Raw genomic sequence first — 17,476 nt, forward strand, 5'->3', positions numbered from 1 at the left:
GCTTTTTTCTAGGTAGTGACATGTTGCACGTATGTACCAAATTTCATCCATGTTGGTGAATGTAGTGGACCTGAAAGTGATGGCATTAAGGCAACCCAAAATGACATTAACGTAAACTAGAATTAAAGCTGCAAGTGGCAATAAAGGCCCTCGCACCTTCGGCGCTGCTTCGGGCTATGTGGCGACTATGCCCCCTGGCGGCCTCCCTGCCACAGCACTTTCGCTCGGTCATTGTCTCCACAGGTACAGTGGCACCACAGAATGCCTAGTGTTGAGATCTGATGGATCTTTGGCCTTGTTTTTGACACATTGTAATAAATTCATACAAATGGGAAGATTCTTTTCACATTGGGGAAACTCCACGTGGCCACTAGGTGGCCTGCTTAAGTCAGTATAGTCCAGAGTTACAGCAACTTCCTGTTTCCTCTTTTTAGCTATGATGAAATTGATGTTTGATTAGTTTGTAAAGGTAAATATTTGTGAAAAATATAGGACTTATTGTTTCCAGTAGGTGGGGCTATGGCAAAGAAAGCATACTGACATGTAGATGTAACCAGGAGGTCACTGTTGTTACATGTCACGTTTAATAGACACTGGATGGTGTTTGGGACAGACAGAAAGACTTCATGTTAAAGGGAAAAACATCAACATTGAGCGGGCACCATATCAACATCCATTGATTTATTGTAATGTTTTCAATAACTTTAAATCTCAAGGGGTCTTATGCTTATCCTGAATAAGTTTTTTAGGAGGAGATTGTTCAGATGTAAGAGGCAAAAAAAGGCCACAGCAAAAATCATGCTTCAATTCAAGATGGCCGACTTCCTGTTTGATTTAACTTACAGGTCCAAGAGGCTTTTTTTCTAGGTAGTGACATGTCGCACGTGTGTACCAAATTTCATCCATGTTGGTGAATGTAGTGGATAGGGCTGACTGGATGAAATGTTGCAGGTGGTTCTACAGAATCATTTTGGAACCTACCCAGAATTTCTTAATAAGACTTAGCTCAGAGCACCGGTGTCTTCAATGGTGGTGGTGATAAGATTAAATCTGAGAGATTTATATTGATTTATGTTGACATGACGCCATATTGAATTTCACCATGCCACAAAGGACCCGCGCTGCAACGTAGAGCAAACCACCATCAACTTGTTTTCTGCTCTCTGACCAAATTTGGATCTGGTTGTATCCGAAGTCAGAGAAATGGATCTTCAAGTAAAAATATGACTTCCTGTCTTCTGGTGGTGTGGCTATGGCATGTTCAGGATCAGATGGATCCATGCTGGAGTTATATCAATTTAGGTTTCATGGTGAGACATCAAACTTTGAGGTCCCATCCCCCCTGAAAGCCCATTCCTTTGAGAAAGTTTTCCATAACTTTTAATCAAACATGCCTTCAGAACATTCAGACCCATTTTGTTGTCAATAAGATAAAATCTGTAGGAGTACATTAAAATGCAACATCAGTAAATCGCAAAAATGGTGACTTTGAACCAAAATTGCTGACCTGTTTGTTTTAGGCCATCGTTCTATGAGAACTTTTCTTTTGCCCTGCCATGAAAATCTTTCATACAAATTGATGAGGTACAGTGATGGTGCTGCCAGTCACTGTCGAGTCAATTTGTCCCGAACATGGCCGAACAACCCAAATTTTTTTCGCATTTCCTTGGGGGAAGTATGCAAAGTTTCATGGCTTTTGGGGTATGTTCAGGCCCTCCCAAAAAATGCAATTTGTGGGTGATGGAAGATGGAAAAATAATAACACTACAATTTCAACAGGTCTTCACTCTGCCGTCGGTGCTCGAGCCTAATGAAATGATGGAGAGGAGCTAGTTCAGATGGAGAGGTATAGCCTGGTTGAAGAGCTTTAAAAAGCTTTTCATGAGTCTCAGAGTTCTTGCTGTCAGGCTGCAGAACAGGTTCCCTGGGCTCAGCAGCTGCAACAGTTACCGAGGTAGGAGGGGTGCTTGAAGATTGTGATGGCTCTGCTCTGGTGCCTGGTGTAGATGTCCTGCAGGGAGAGTAGATCAGGTATAATGCAGTGCTAGGCTGCTCTGAAAAATCTCTGCAGGGCTTCGCGCTTCTGTGCAGAACTGCTGCCAAACCATGATGTGGTTGTGTTGAGCCCCAATCCCTCATTTTAGTTAGTAGTCCGAGAGGGATCACACCGTTAAAACCTGAGCTGTAATGAACAACAGTCTCATGTTCCCATTCTTACTATGAACTGAAACCATTTTGACTCTTCCTCTTCCCCACTTCCAGGTCCTATGTACAAAATCAGTACAGGACTATTATTGATATCATGATTTTCCATTAAAATCTAAAAGATTACTTCTCTCTCTTTAGTCAAATGTGGTTTAATTGCAGCACCTGCCTTGAAATGTCATTTAGAAGCAGCAGGTAACACATTTTATGATTCAACAAACAATAAACACATTTCTACTTTTTCAAAGACCATTTATGCTTTCAGTGTTCAATCAAATTTACGGATCGGACCTGAAAAATATTGTTTTACTGAGTGAAAGTTTGTTTCTGCTCTGAAGATGAGATAGACCGAGGATATCATCTCATCCATCATGCTTCTGCTTTTTGATAAGTAACCTACTGTATGTATTCTGTTGTCTGTTTTTCTGTTTTAGCTTGCTGTTTTTACTTTTTTCTTTTATTCCTTTAGTTTATTTGAATCTTCTACTTTTAATGTACTTTTTAGTATTTCTTTTGCTTTTAATGTTTTATGTAAAAAGCTTTGTTTTAGTTTCCAGTGTGGTCTATGAGAACTGTGGTTAATACTGGAGGACCAGACAGTGAATTTTTTACAGAAATGGACAGATCTTGTTTTGTTATTATTTAATTTCTCTTTTTATAATTTTCCTTTTCATAATGTTACTGTTCACTTTGATGTAATGTGTTTAATATTTTATGCAAAGCATGTTGAATCTTGTTCATGAAATGTGTATAAAAATAAACTTGCCTTGCTTGAAAGAGATGCTGTGACCTGGTGTTTGTGAGGTCACAAAGGGAAAAATCTCAGATTCACCCGTTTGGGCACAGATTTGCTAAATAAGTGGAGAAAGCAAATGAGAGACCACATAATTTTCTCATTATTGGGCCTCACACACAAGCTACAAGGACACACATGACTGTTAGAAAACCTTTAGAAAGTTAATTTTGCATCATATTGGACCTTTAAATCAAATGGATCCATCAGCTGATCAAGTCCTGCTCAGTGGCCCATTCATCGGAATCAAGTGTGTTGAAACAGGGAAACATCTAAAAGCTCTGAATTTGCATACCCCTGATTTAAAAAGAGTTGGGACTTTACCAGTCCTTTAATTTTCCTCATTTTGAAATTAGTAAATATTACCGACAATGTTCGTCTCAACATCTTCAAATAGAGTAAACAATCTTTTCTAAGGAAAAAGAGCTTCATTAGATCCTGTGGAATAGATTCGTGGACAGACCAGTTTTGCATCAGGCTTAAAGAAAATTAGTTTATATATTCACTCACCTTTTTTAAATTCTTTTTAAGACATTATTCATCTTCAGTTTTAAATATAGATAATGCATCCCAATGACAAAAACAAATACTGCATGAAATTAAGATTCTTTATTGAATAATAATAAAAAAAAATCCAACTTTTTGCTTTTAAAGAAAACAGACTGGACTTGTTTAGTGAATACAAAGAGGGTCACAAAGAAATCTAATCAGCACAAACACACATCTAATCATCTCATTTTGCACTCACAATAAAATAAACATGCAGAACCGAATCAGAGTGGCTTAATACTGTCTTTGCAGTCTTGACCTGGAAAGGTTTCAAGTTAATTTAACATGGACTGACTTGTGTTGGTGGCAGTGATTTGTCCAGGTAGAGCCTCTCCAGAAAACATCTCATCTACAACGTACAGATCAACACTTTCTACTTTGAGGGTATAAAAATCACCTCTTTAAACTGAAAAAGAAAAAAAAATTTAAGGAAACTAAGCAAAGACAACAAGGATTTTTTCTTTTTCTGGTCGGCTTCACATTTCTTTATAAAAAACATGATGAAAAGAGAACACAGAAAACTGTCATTATTACAGCTATTATCATTATCAGTTAGAGGAACTGGGTAAATTATAAGACATCAGGGAAGAATTTGAAGATATTAAATTCCTATATTGTTCACAGCCCAAATGTTAAAGTTTTATTCACAGAAACACTGGTGTGATGCTTCATTTACAAAAATCTTTTGTTTTCACAAATGTTTCAAATTTCATACCTGATGGGGGTATGACAGATTAAATATGTTTGATCAGTGACACGGCAGGAATATTTACTCACTGCAGTGTTGGAGAATAAGTTGGTTCGGGTTTGGACCTGTATATGATGATCTAGCGTTGCTGGAGGAATAAGCCACCGAGGTGGGACACAGAGACATTGGACAAGTCAGAAAATAATAAAAAAAAAATCTCTTTCTCGCCACAAACAAGCTGCACTGCACACAGTAAAAATAAATAACCAGTGTTTGGACTAATAAAAATGTTATATATTATTTTTTATATAAATAAATCTGTTGATTTGAATGTATCAGAAACAAACTGGTGAAACACTTTTTCATATAATAAATGCAATTTCATCCACAGATATTATCTGTATTCTTTAGCAGACCCCATGTGCTTGATGGTGGTGTGGAAGTGTCACTGCAGGGGCTTCAGTCTGCTCTCAAATTGCAGGAACAAACCAAACTACGTTTACCGACCTCCACATTAACCAAATGTTATCACAGTCCGACTGCTGCACAGCAACAAACTTTCTTAGCATTTGTTTTAGGTCCTGCATGTAAGAACGTCTGCAAACGGGCCCAGCAGGTTCTTATTGAAAATGCACCTCACCCACACCAGGTAGGTGGTGAATGGTTTAATGTTTTCTGAAAAAGTGTAGTTCTGCTGGGGAAGGATATAAGGCATGTAGGTGTTCTCTCCCTGCTCCTGGATCCACACCTCATACTTCACCTCTCTCACCTTCAGGTATTTCAGATTCCAGGGGATCTGCCAGGAGACTGAGAGTTTGGCCTCCTTAGCGGTCTGTATGGAGGTCTGACACTGGGCTTCTCTGACCCTGCCAGGGTGGACGGTGCTGGCTGTCTTGGCCTTTTTCAAGTTAGACTTGGTCTTCATGCTGTCCTTAAGGACCTCCAGTAAAGATGGGATGTCCACCAGTGTGTCCTGGTAAATCCGGAAAAGCCACTCCGGGTTCCGGCAGCACAGATGCCGGGGGACGTTCTTACTCACAAGGATTCGCTCCTGTTCAGCTTTTTCCAAGTGGGCGATGCCTCCTTGTTCCCAGGGTCTTTCTGGGTGAGTGACAGTGTTTTCCTCCTTAGTGTTTTTCCAGGAGACATAGTGAAGGTCCATGCCAGGAAGGGAGGCAAGGGTTTTATAAGGGGTGTATTGCTCTGGGTTTACGGCAAACGGGAAGAGTTCTATGACGGCAGCGCCTCTGGGGAGGAACAGCGAAGTGATGAGCTGAGCTCCATGCATACTGACCAACATGGACGCCCTGCTGATCACCTGGATGATACTGGGAAAAGACTGCTCCTCCAGGGATACAGTGACCACCCTCAGCTGGAACTCCTGGGCCAGTGCCATGATCAGTTCTGCTTCATTTAGTATGAGCCTCGTCGTTGAGCGGCTGAAGACGACAATGTACTCATCTTTGTCCCTCTCCTCATGTTCACCACTTCCTCCGGCTTTCTCTGCCTCGTCCACCCTTGTGATGTTCATTTTCTCCATCAGAGTCTTGGCAAACTGCCGGAGCTCATTTCCCGAGACCAGAATGTTGGCTTTGGGCCCCTGTGGTTGGACGAACCCGTACTGGTACCAGGTAGTCATTTTGGACAAACCAACATAAGATTTAGTAAAACACATCAGTTTCCCAAAGTTCCTCAGTTGCTCTTTGAGTAGCGGCTGCTTGCTGCTGAGGAGTCGGTAGAGATCAAAATGTGGGCCCTCACCCCAGCCCTCCATGAACACGAGCCGAGCCTCATCATCCAAATCGCAATACTGCTTCATGGTATAAAAGGCTGGTAGTAAGTCATCATGGAAAACATGCATTAGGTTGTCAGGATTAAACCTGTTCAGGATCAGTGTCACGTCTGGAACAAACACCGGCTTGGGCATGAACTTCAGAGCAGCAGCTGGGAGCTCTAAAAAGTTGAAATACTGAGTGTTGTGATCCTCAACTGAGGACAGGTCCAGCAGGGCAGGTTGAAAGCGGCGAGACCCGAGGTTAGGCAGCATGACCGAGGAGTTGGAGTGGAAGAACACAAACTCCTCTGCCTCAGAGCTGTAGCAGAGGTAGTCGAAGCGGCAGATGCGATCGGTGTGCATCTTCCCTGTGCAGACCATGCGGGTGCCATGTTCCTGAAGAGCCTGCAGGGCGACATGGTAGTCGATGCGGGCCTGCGAGAGCTCCTGTGATTGCTGCGTCATATGCAGCTCCTCCTCCAGCAGGGCGGCATGCTCGCTTAGCTTGGAATACTTCCACAGTAGAGCCGCAACTATGGAGACCAGCAGCCCATTAAGAAGCGTGGCCAAGCTCATCCTGCAGCCTGCTGCTGAAGCTCGCATCACCGCAGCCGTCGAGGACCCAGCTCTCAACTCTGACTGGTCTCAAACCTCAGAGGAAGGCGGCGAGACATTTGCTTCCAAGCTTCAGTCTGGAAGGGGTAGATTAAGTGGGGAAGGGAAGGAAAAGAGAATAAAAGTTGAAATATTCAACTAAATTAATGATTAATTTGTGTTATTACCATGTTTTCAAACAAAAATGAACATATAAAATCAACCAGGATAAATCAAAACCAATTACCCAGTGAGGAGACAGAAAAAGGAGGAATAAAAATCTCTTCCTCTGCACACAGAGAATAAAAGAGTCATTGAGAGGCTCAAACCAGCAGCTAACGACCGGCATGCTAAACACCCATCTGAGGAAAACACTGTAAAACATCAGTTTTAACTAGGGCTGGGCGATATGGCCTAAAAATCTCAGATTTTTTATAACCAAATCCGATTTCCGATTTTAATCGATTTTTTTTCTTTTACAAAACATAAACTTATTTAAAACATTTATTTGTTAATATAGATGAATGCCAGCAAAAAATAGAGCATATAATGTCATCGCTTTTCCATATAAACGACTTCATATCTTACATAGAAATATGCGACACAATGCATCTGTGATCTCTTTCCATCTGGATCCTTATCATACAGGATCCACTGCAGAAATAACTCCCCTGATGAAGGTTGTCTCTTAACCAGGGTTTGTGGAGTAAAGTTGACTTCTGCATCTCGTAGAGAGCAGCATTTCTCACTGCAGTTACGCACAGTTAAATCCCAGTGAAAGGTCACTTCTCTGAAAATCTGTCAGACAAACACTGTTTTGGTGGAGGGAGGGTTAAGTCTGCTGCTAACTAACTATGGAAAAAAAATCCAGATTTTCATAAAAATAAATCTCCAGAAACAGAAAATTCTATTTATCGATTTTATCGATTAATCGCCCAGCCCTAGTTTTAATAGAATATATTTAGTCGATACCTAAATTTAATCTAGTTGTTTTAGAACATGAGGCTGAATTGAAAATAAAATCTAAGTACTAAAGTCGAATCAATGTAAATATGATGTGTACATGAAAAATGGTGATGACTTCTATTAACATCAAATTAAAGGCAATTCATTATATGAAATTTTGCATGTTTATTTTTACTTTGGGAGCTTAGTAAAAGTTGAAATTACCTGGTACTTTTTGCACTTTATTGTTTTTATTGAATTTATTTGGTTGATCAATAATGATACAAAAAGCTTCTAATGTTTAAGAGGTTAAAAAAACTTGTCTATTTTTCCAATTGTAAAAATGTCTCAAAGTTACCCTTGTTTAATTTTATCATCTCATTTCTCATCAGTATGATTAATAACAGAGTTATTTTAGGAATAACAAAACGTTTTATGAAAAAGAAAACAGCTCATGTCATATTGTGTGAGGAAACAGTTTTCAGCCATCTCCATATTGATCTAATATCAGCAATGATCCACCTTTCAGTGTATAGACAACATGTTTTAGTTTGATTTAAGTTTTGTTTAATAATATAATGCAACAGACGTCGGTGTTCAGACATTATTAAATGACAAGAAGAGCATGTCACTCCACTTAAAAATAAATAAACAGATGTGGACTCAGATTTCGGCTTCAGTATGACGTCCAATCAAAACTGATTTCTGTCCTCTGAGCTTACATGGGCCTCAAGATTTTGCCTGTATATGTGTATATATATATATATATATATATATATATATATATATAAGATGTATAACATACCCATGTCATCCATGACCTGATAATTATTGTTTTACTTCCATGTACATTAACATGTTGAGCCTCAAAGAGTCATTAGCTCATTCAACCACTTTTTTCCAATCATGAAAAATGACTAATTTTACAAAAAAATTAGAAATATACAAAAAGAAATGCAACATGTGTCCATCCTCTCCCACTTTCTCCCTGTGCAGATCTGTGCTGAAGCCCATTTTCCTTTCCTAGGTTCTTGGCTGCTGATTCTTTAGGCCATGATGATGTGTCCTTAGTCGTTGTCATCTTTTCTCCTGGACCAAATGTGGTTTGTCAAAATGGTTTACGCTGCCTGGAGCTCAGTGTGGCTCTAGGGAGAATAAAAAGCCATGCAGCCATTATCTCCTGTACAAAAGACAAGTTATACCCTTCACTCACTTTGTACTTCTTTCTCAAACACGTTTGGAAACACACACACACACACTTTTTTCCATTATATAAATGTGGCTCCATGCAACCCAGCACAGACCAGCTTCTAATAACAACTGGCAGGGAAAGGTCATTACATGCCCAATCTCTATCTGGCACGTCACACATTAGACTGCTTGACTAATTCGAAGTGAGACTAAATACTTGCAAGAAGAAAAGCTAGCCACTTAAATCATGTTTTCTTGCTACCAGACATCATCTCATCTCTTCTGCACTGCAGCAGATAAAAACACCAAGTCTCTACACCTCATTGTACCATTTATTTTTCCTCAGGGACACAGAGGACAGAGTCTGGAATGGACACTGTTGTCTGCAATTGGAAGTAACAAGCTGACTAAAAAAAAGAAAGCGAGGGCATCCCTAAAACACAGCTCACCACTTCAACACAGACTAATCAGGGCTCAAAATACCACACGCATGTGTGGTGCACCTAATTTTTAACCGTACATGCACATGTGCAATTATGGTGTTTAGAAAGTCTAGCATCTTTTTTTCTAGTGGTCCCTACCAGCTGCAGCGCAGAGCAGGAGATGTTCACCTCTGCACTGAAAATGAAACATGCAAAGCTGCCTCTGGCTGAACCAAAGCCTTGGAAGCATGTACAACTGCATTTCACTGCCATCTTAAATGTGAATGTGACAACTTAAAACTTGAAACCTTTCATTAGACTGTAGACAAAACATTTAAAGAGCTAAAAATGCTTTACTGTAACATGTTGTAGACAACCAAAAATAAGGCTGGTCACATTAATGCATTATCACTTTAATGCCCTATTAAATTAATGCTGACATTTATTTTATCATGCAGTTTTCCTGAATACATGAAGCCGTGTGTATTTCACTAGTAGGCCTATTACGATAAATTTTGCTGTGCAGTTAATTTTCTCAGAAATTATTGTGATAAACAACAACATTGCGCAAAGTGATAATGTTGTCATTTTGAGACCATTTTCAACTAATATGACAGTGCCATAATAATGCAAGTACACACTGTCAAAGAGCAATAAACTTTCATTTCTAAAGAACATTTTAAACTGGAAGAAATTATAAATAAACCAAAAACAATAAAAAAAGAACGGACTCCGAGTCTTATTAACAAAGAATAAAAAAACAAACAACCAAAAACAATAAGTATGATAGATAATAAAGTCTCCTTTCTTTAAACAAAATTGCCCCTCCAAAAATATATAAAAAAAATCTAACATAATATTAAACATACTTAAACAAAATTAAACATAATTAAACAAAATATTAAACATGGGAATCCGACAGGGAAAACCGGCAAAACTGCCAGTTAGTTCCATTGTATTAAAAAAACTAGAAAAAAAAAATACTTCGCATTGTAGCTGTTTGTGGAACTGAAATATCTCCGCTCATCACTGTGTTTCAGACTGATCTATAAGCAGTGAGTGAACCGCGCTGCTGCGACGCGCTGCTGCGACGCGCTGCTTTTCCACACATGCCGGGACACCGGCTCTAAAGTAACGCGGCCCACTGGGAATCCTGCCGAACCTCTCGATTAGCCGGCATTGCTCTTAATGTGTATTTCAGCGTGAGAAATCGGAGGTTTAGCGTGAGAGCGTGATAAGCCACTCAAACACACGAGTCTCACGGCCGATGCGTGAGAGTTGGCAGACCTGTAAAACAAATGCGTGTTTGGCTTTGAAACTAATTCCATTGTCGTTTTTTCCCTTTCCTTCCAAATCCCAAGTTTCCCTGGCTTGCTACTTCTCATGGGCTGCGAATTCGTGAAACTTTGTTGGTGAAGGTACTGCTGCCTTTGAATGGCTCTCGCGCTGCAACATGTTGCTGCTGTTTACATTCAAGCCGTCTTTGTTTCCAGCATGGTGATCTTCTGTAGACGTTTGCAATAGTCATCTGTAGAGAGGGCAGGCATCTTGTGGCTAGTTGCTTTAGCTACTGAGTAGCTGTAGAAAAGGCTTCTGCTATTTGTAGCCCAAGCTAACGTGACACTGACAACATTGTAAAAGTCTTGAAATATGATAGTATCCAACCAAATCTACCACAAAATACAGTCCCAGTGTTTCATGAGTATCCAGGAGCTGCTGCCCAGAAATGTAGAGTAGAAAAATAAGAATATTGGCAGAAAAATGCAAGCAGAGTGGAGAGTGAAGCAGCAAAGCATCAGCAGGGAACAGAAGCAAAATCCACAAGAAGACACCACAGGCATCAGGGATGGCAGGGGTCTGCTTTCCAGGCCGAATAAGCAGGGGCTAGCAGTTAGATGTGGAAAACTGGGTCTTGCAGAGTGTGCTCGTGTGATCCAAAATCCACCTGGAAAGGGCCAAGCAAGCTAATAGCTGGCACCAGCCAGTCGAGTTCAGGCCTTCCGTCAGGATCTTGTATGGGAAGATTGGAGCACCAAGACAGCCATCGCAAGTTTTTAATCATGAGATAATGCTGAGCATGCACCCACCCTGACCCAGGGAATGATTAGTTTCTGACCATGAAGAGAATTCTCAGGCCCACGTTCAAACATTTTTACCTGACGCTATGGAAGTTAACCTGTTAAACCCTAAGGTTTTTGGAGGTGCGGCTTGCAAGTGCAGACCTACCCAAATTGAAATCAACAATAACTCTACAACTATCAGGTCAATATGCATAATTTTGGTCTCAACGTATAGCTAAGACCTTACAGAATACCTGAAATTGAAACTTGACTACAACTGCACCAAGTTACAGGACAATAACACAAAGCTCAGATTTTATGAAAGTTTTAGTGTTGATAGGACCAGGCAGACTCTCTATTTGGCCACTTGGATATACAAACTGTGCTAAAGTGTGCCACATAGGTATTTTACCTCTTGGAAGAGAATCTTGCTACAAAATACTGTGTGCATACAATTCATGATTTGGTCCTGGCATTTAGCCACTACATCATCAGTTTCTACCACTCTGCACAGTGTATAATCAATAAGTACAAAATCAAAGTCATTGTTAGCATTAGCATCACTGCAATCTTCAGATCTGGATATAACTACATCTCTGTGTTTCCTTGAGAGCTTCTAAGAGGGTGTATTTAGTTTTTTGAAGTCTCTTGGACATGCTGATCACTTTTAGCCTTTGTTGTGAATTAGTAAAATCTCTAAATCAAAGAAATCACTGCTGTTCTATATTCACTGTGTGTGGTGCATCATCGTCTGTCAGAGATCATATATGGTGGTGATGCTTCTGCATTTACACTAAGATATATACCTGATGGATGAAGTCTCATTCAAGTGTAAGATATTGTTAGAAAGCTCGAGATGTAGAATGTCAAACTTTATTTACACCCCCAAGACCCACGAGAAATCAACAAGATAGCATGCAGGTTTACAGAACAGCATCTCTGGAAACACAACACGTCCAACCTTAATGCAGATGGGATACAGCAGCAGAAGACCACACCAGGTGCCTCCTGTCAGCTAAGAACAGGAAAGTGAGGCTACAATTCACACACACTCACCAACACTGAACAATAGAAGATGGAGAAACATTGTAGTGTCAGTGGATGTTTGTCTGTGCGCTGGCTCTGCGGTCGACTGGTCCAGACCTATCCAGGGTGTATCCTGCCTCCTCGCCTAAGTCACTGGAATAAGATCCAGCCTTTCACGACCCTGCACTGAAATGAGTGTGTACAGAAAAAGGATTAAAAATGGCCTCTACAATCACCAGATCTCAGTCCAACAGCGCAGCTTTGGGACGTGGTAAACGTGGTAATCATGGATGTGCAGCAACTGTGTGATGCTATCAAAAACGGAGCAACACATCTGAGGAATGTTTCCAACACCTTGTTCAATCTATGACACCAAGAATTGAAGCAGTTCTGAAGGAAAAATGGTACAACCCGGTACTAGCAAGGTGAACCAGAAGACCACACCGGGTGCTGCGCCTATCAGCTAAGAACAGGAAACTGAGGCTACAATTCACACAAACTCACCAGAACTGGACAATAAAAGATGGAAAAACATTGCCTGGTCTGTTGAGGCTCCATTTCAGCTCCACATTCAGATGGTACAACATGAAAACATGGACCCATCCTGTCTCGGATCAACAGTTGAAGGTTGTGTAATGGTGTGCAGGATAATTTCTTGTCCTACTTTGGGTCCCTTAGTACAAACATGGCCTGGTTTAACCACAACAGTCTACCTGAGTAGGTCCAACTCAATACTAGCAAGATGGACCTGATAAAGTCAGTGAGTGTACAGTCCCTGTAAAAAAGATTTGGATACAATTTCCCATTTCATATAATAAGAGAGTGTCCAAACTTTTGATTAGTAGTGTACACATACCATGTAAAACTATTTAAAATTTAAACATCATGGACATGATGTAGATTTCAACATCAAAAATTCAAAACAAACCCTCACTTGTTACTTTTGGGACTTCTTTTTGGTAATAAATCAGCAAAATACAGCAAAAAAGACTTTGATTTGCCACTCTTGGTTCAATTTTGATGTCAGTATGCCAGAAAAACTGCTTTGCCTTTTGCAGCACAGGAGACTTAAGAGTCCAGCAAAGACTGAAATCTAAGATTACATACTTTGTTTTTATGCAAGATCAGTTTCTCTGATCTGAGTGTATTTAGACGATCAGATCATCTACGAGCCTTCTGACAGTCTATTTTTCCTGCAGATATGTTACTGTGCACCTTTTTAGGAGTATATAATAAGGTTTTTACAAATACATAATGATCTAACATACCTCGTATGAATGCATCAAATATAAAAAGCCATGCAAATCAATTCAGCTCAGTGCTTAGAGGAAATTATATGAACAATTTCTCCCACAGAGAAACAGCACAAGGTAGTACTAATCATGTGAGAAAATTCACAAAGGATGGCTCTAAATTTATTTCCAGGCACAAGAGCAGGAATGCAGATCAGTGACAGTATTATACAAAGACTGCAACACAAAATCCTACTTGTTTCAGAAACACAAGAAGGCAGAAAAAAGGTTCTTGTGATACTGATAAGACTGATAAGGGGTGATTTGATCAAAATCTGAAAACATAACATTACCTTAGTTAATACCCCGTACAACAAACATACTAAACAACAAAGCTCCTTTATGAAGTTTGCTTTATAACAAAGCAAACTGGGTGTAAAACAGAGTTGAGACCAATCAGATCCAATATCAGGTTCCCATATTGAACAGAATTCCCTGATCCACTTCATCAATCCACAGAGGGACTTCTCGTAATCCCCGGAATGATCTGCCTTTGCTAATTCAGCATGTCACTAATTTGGATATATTTTAGTCTGGAAACATTAAAAATGCGTAACAGCAACTTGAAATGTGTGTATCATCAAGGTTTCCAGGGTAAACGTTGTTTATCTGAGAAGGGAAAATGTAGTGCAACAGACAGTTGCTGAAGCGTTCCGGTGGAGTGGAAAACTTCCAGGGACAGGGTGAAAACTGCCCACAGAAAAGTTGCTCCAACTCATCATTCTGGTCAACCAGTCTCTATCTGTCAAAGAAAACAATGGAAAAGTGTGCTAGCTAAAATGCTGTAGTACTGTGTGACCCCATGACACACGAAGAAGATGAAGAAAGGCTTGGGAATCTCCAGTTTTGGTTGTTTTGCTCAAATGCTGCAGCTTGTTGAGCTTGATGGACCTATTTCACAGCGCAGCGTTAGTGACACTTTCACTATTTTAGAATTGCACAAAACCAAAATATCGCAATAAAAAACTGGTAATGGAAACACCGAAACTCTGGTAATTCGAAAAACCTCTCCGCTATCTCTTAAAAGTTTTTACACTCACGAGGTGGTTTTTCAGGTGTGTGGATATAGAAGTAAATCACAAGTGTAATGGCAACACTTTTTTTTTGCATTTAAATGTCACTGTGGAGGGTAGTCACATATATATATATAAAACCACCAGCCTTATAGCAAACAACGGCAAAATACAGAGTTTTACAAGGAATTGGAAATCTCCATCCTCTTCAAAGTGCAGTCTCGAGGGACAAGATTTTACGAGAATTATTTACTATGCACTAAACACCATTCAACTGAAACACCTGCAAATCGCAATTGTACTTTGTCGAAATTTTATAAATACCCCTTTTATTTTATGAAGAACTGTAATGGAAACCCAGCTACTGATGCACGTAAACCTTTGGAGCATTTTACACATTCTCAGCTAGCACGGTCTGGTTTGTAGAGTCTTCATATGCAACTAAAAGTTCTTACAAATCAGCTCCATGAAGACGTTTTCAGCCAGACTGAACAGCAGCTTCTATAATCAAACGTCCTCTTCAGCAGAAACAAATTATTGTAGAAAAAAAATAAAATTACTAATTTACTAAATTACTTTTTTACTAAAAAAAAAAAAAAAAAAAAAAAGTAAAAAAGGATTAAATTAATTGTAAAATAAAAGTACATTAAATAAAATGTATGTGCCATCAGCAAATGGGACAGGAATAAAAATAAAATTAAAGTAATAAAATTAACTGTAGAATAAACAGTCAGTAAGTGAGGACAGAATAAAATAAAACTTGATGGGGGGGCTAAATTAACTGTACAATAAATTAGAAATCAAATTAAAGTTCTATTGGTAAACAGGCAGAAATAAGATAAATAAATAAAATTACAATAACTGTAGAATCAAGTTAAATTAAATTAAAGTACAGTCAGTAAATGGGTCAGAAATAAATAAAGCAAGTTCAAGAAAAATTAAAAAATGTAAACCAAAATAAAAATAAATTCAATTCAATTAAAATTCAATTTAAAAATAGCTAGTTGGTATGTGTAAATAGATTTTAAAGACTGGTTGTAAAACAGACCTCAAGGTACCTGTTTAATATTTTAAATTATCAGCTGGATGTTTTTTTTTTTTTTACAGGAAGCTGCTGAAAACCTTCCTCTGTGCTACAGCTGCAAAGGCAACCCTGTCAGTGAAGCTAAAGAAATTTCCCGTCACAATAACACTTTCTTTGCTAAACTAACAGACGAAATGTTTATTTAGAACAGAACGTCTCACCTTATGTCCCAGGAACAATGACGCTTTTCTTCTGTGGAGACAGCTGAGAGGTTAGCTCATTCAGGCAACATCAGTGGGATGCCGAGTCGATCCTCAGCAACGACCACAGGCTTGAAAAGGACATGCAAAGAGGGACAGCGGTGGACACAGGGACAGGGTAGAAACACACTGCCGCGTTTAGCCGTTAAATTACCGGAGATATCAGCAGACGTTTTTGCTGTTGTTTACAAGCTAGCCTGGCTGTCATGACGGTAGAGACAGTACGAACAGCTGCCTAGATACCGACTTCACTTTGTAGTGTCGAGTCTCCACCTACCGTTCAAGCAAATCACGTGCTCAAATCTCGCGATATGACTCGTTTTTTCACAATTCAAATTGATTGTGTTCGCACCCTGTGCTTATTTATCAAATGCACTCGTTAATTTAACATAAATGTTTACATTTTCCGCTCAATTAAAAAAAACAAACAAACAAAAAAAAATTATTTCCTTATTTATTTTTTATCATACCAGGGCTCCCATAATACCGTAGTTATGTAGAATGTTCTACTGGACTGGACCCTGATTTCTCAGAGACCTTTTACTGGGTAAATATACAACTAAATTACATAACATTGCAAAGCATAGTTTCTAGAATATTGTATTAGAAAATAAATATGTCTTAGTAATGAGAGTAATATTCTCCTGAATAGAAACCACATTATTGAAATGCAGAAGTACAATATTTAATCATTTATATATTATTATCTATTATTTTTGGATATGCAAATGTCTCATGCAGCAACAGAGTGCTGCAGCAATAAGTGTGTGAATTTTTTTCTTGTTTTTTATTCATTTATTTATTTACAATACAGAGTGTAGATTTTTTTTACGTTACCTCTTTATTGCATGGCAACTTTAATGAAATTTATTTGAAACTGAGAATTTAATATTTTCAGTGGTTCAGTGGAAAAGAAAAGTTTTCTAATAAATGTGCTAGTCCTTGAGATGACTGGGTCATTTTGAAAATGAGGAAAGATGAGCTAATCATTTCACTAAAGAACAAGCATTAAAGAATTTTAGTTTAGTTTTGTTTTTTTGTTTTGTTTGTTTTGTTTTTTTCTCGTATGAACCCCTGCTGACAGGTGGCGAAGACAACCTGTAAAGCTTATTGGTGACTGCGTATCAGTATACTGTGGGGTGACAAATCAAATACTAAGCAACACTCCCATCTAGGGTTTGAAAAACAAAAAGCAATCAGTACGCTCCATTCTGTTTTAATCATTGTTTTGATTGCCCACTCACACACCACCTCAGTCATCTCTGACTCTGGTACTCCATTAACCCCCTCATAAGGAATTTACCATCAAACTCTCAACTGCAAAAAAAAAAAAAAAAATTAATAATAATAATAATAAAAATTTAAAAAACATTTTCTTGACATGAACCCACAGAACATAATCCACAAATGATATGATGATATGATATTTAGCGTTCCACATTTACCCATTCCTTTATAATGGTCACCATTCACTGTTACTTGGGGGTCAGTTCATACACATTTGTAAACATTTCCCTGTTTGCTTTTGGATTTTTACCCAGCAGGTTATGCAACTAATAACATGCAAGAAAAAAATATTAGTACAAATCATCATCGTGTATGAAGTGATTTCCTGCTCCCTATATGAAATGACAGATATC

General features: G+C 38.9%; 1 protein-coding gene across 1 annotated transcript; it reads right to left on the bottom strand.

Moving 5' to 3' along the window:
- Positions 1-3,592: 3,592 nt before the first annotated feature.
- Positions 3,593-16,088, bottom strand: pomgnt2 (protein O-linked mannose N-acetylglucosaminyltransferase 2 (beta 1,4-)). Its single transcript, XM_041989158.1, has 2 exons — positions 15,798-16,088; positions 3,593-6,701 (listed from the first exon to the last, which is right to left on the bottom strand). The coding sequence occupies exon 2, from the start codon at positions 6,610-6,612 to the stop codon at positions 4,810-4,812; it is 1,803 nt and encodes a 600-aa protein (XP_041845092.1). The 5' UTR covers positions 6,613-6,701; positions 15,798-16,088; the 3' UTR covers positions 3,593-4,809.
- Positions 16,089-17,476: the final 1,388 nt, after the last annotated feature.

This window comes from Melanotaenia boesemani, chromosome 6 (genome assembly GCF_017639745.1).
Source record: "Melanotaenia boesemani isolate fMelBoe1 chromosome 6, fMelBoe1.pri, whole genome shotgun sequence".
Classification (NCBI taxonomy): Eukaryota; Metazoa; Chordata; class Actinopteri; order Atheriniformes; family Melanotaeniidae; genus Melanotaenia; species Melanotaenia boesemani.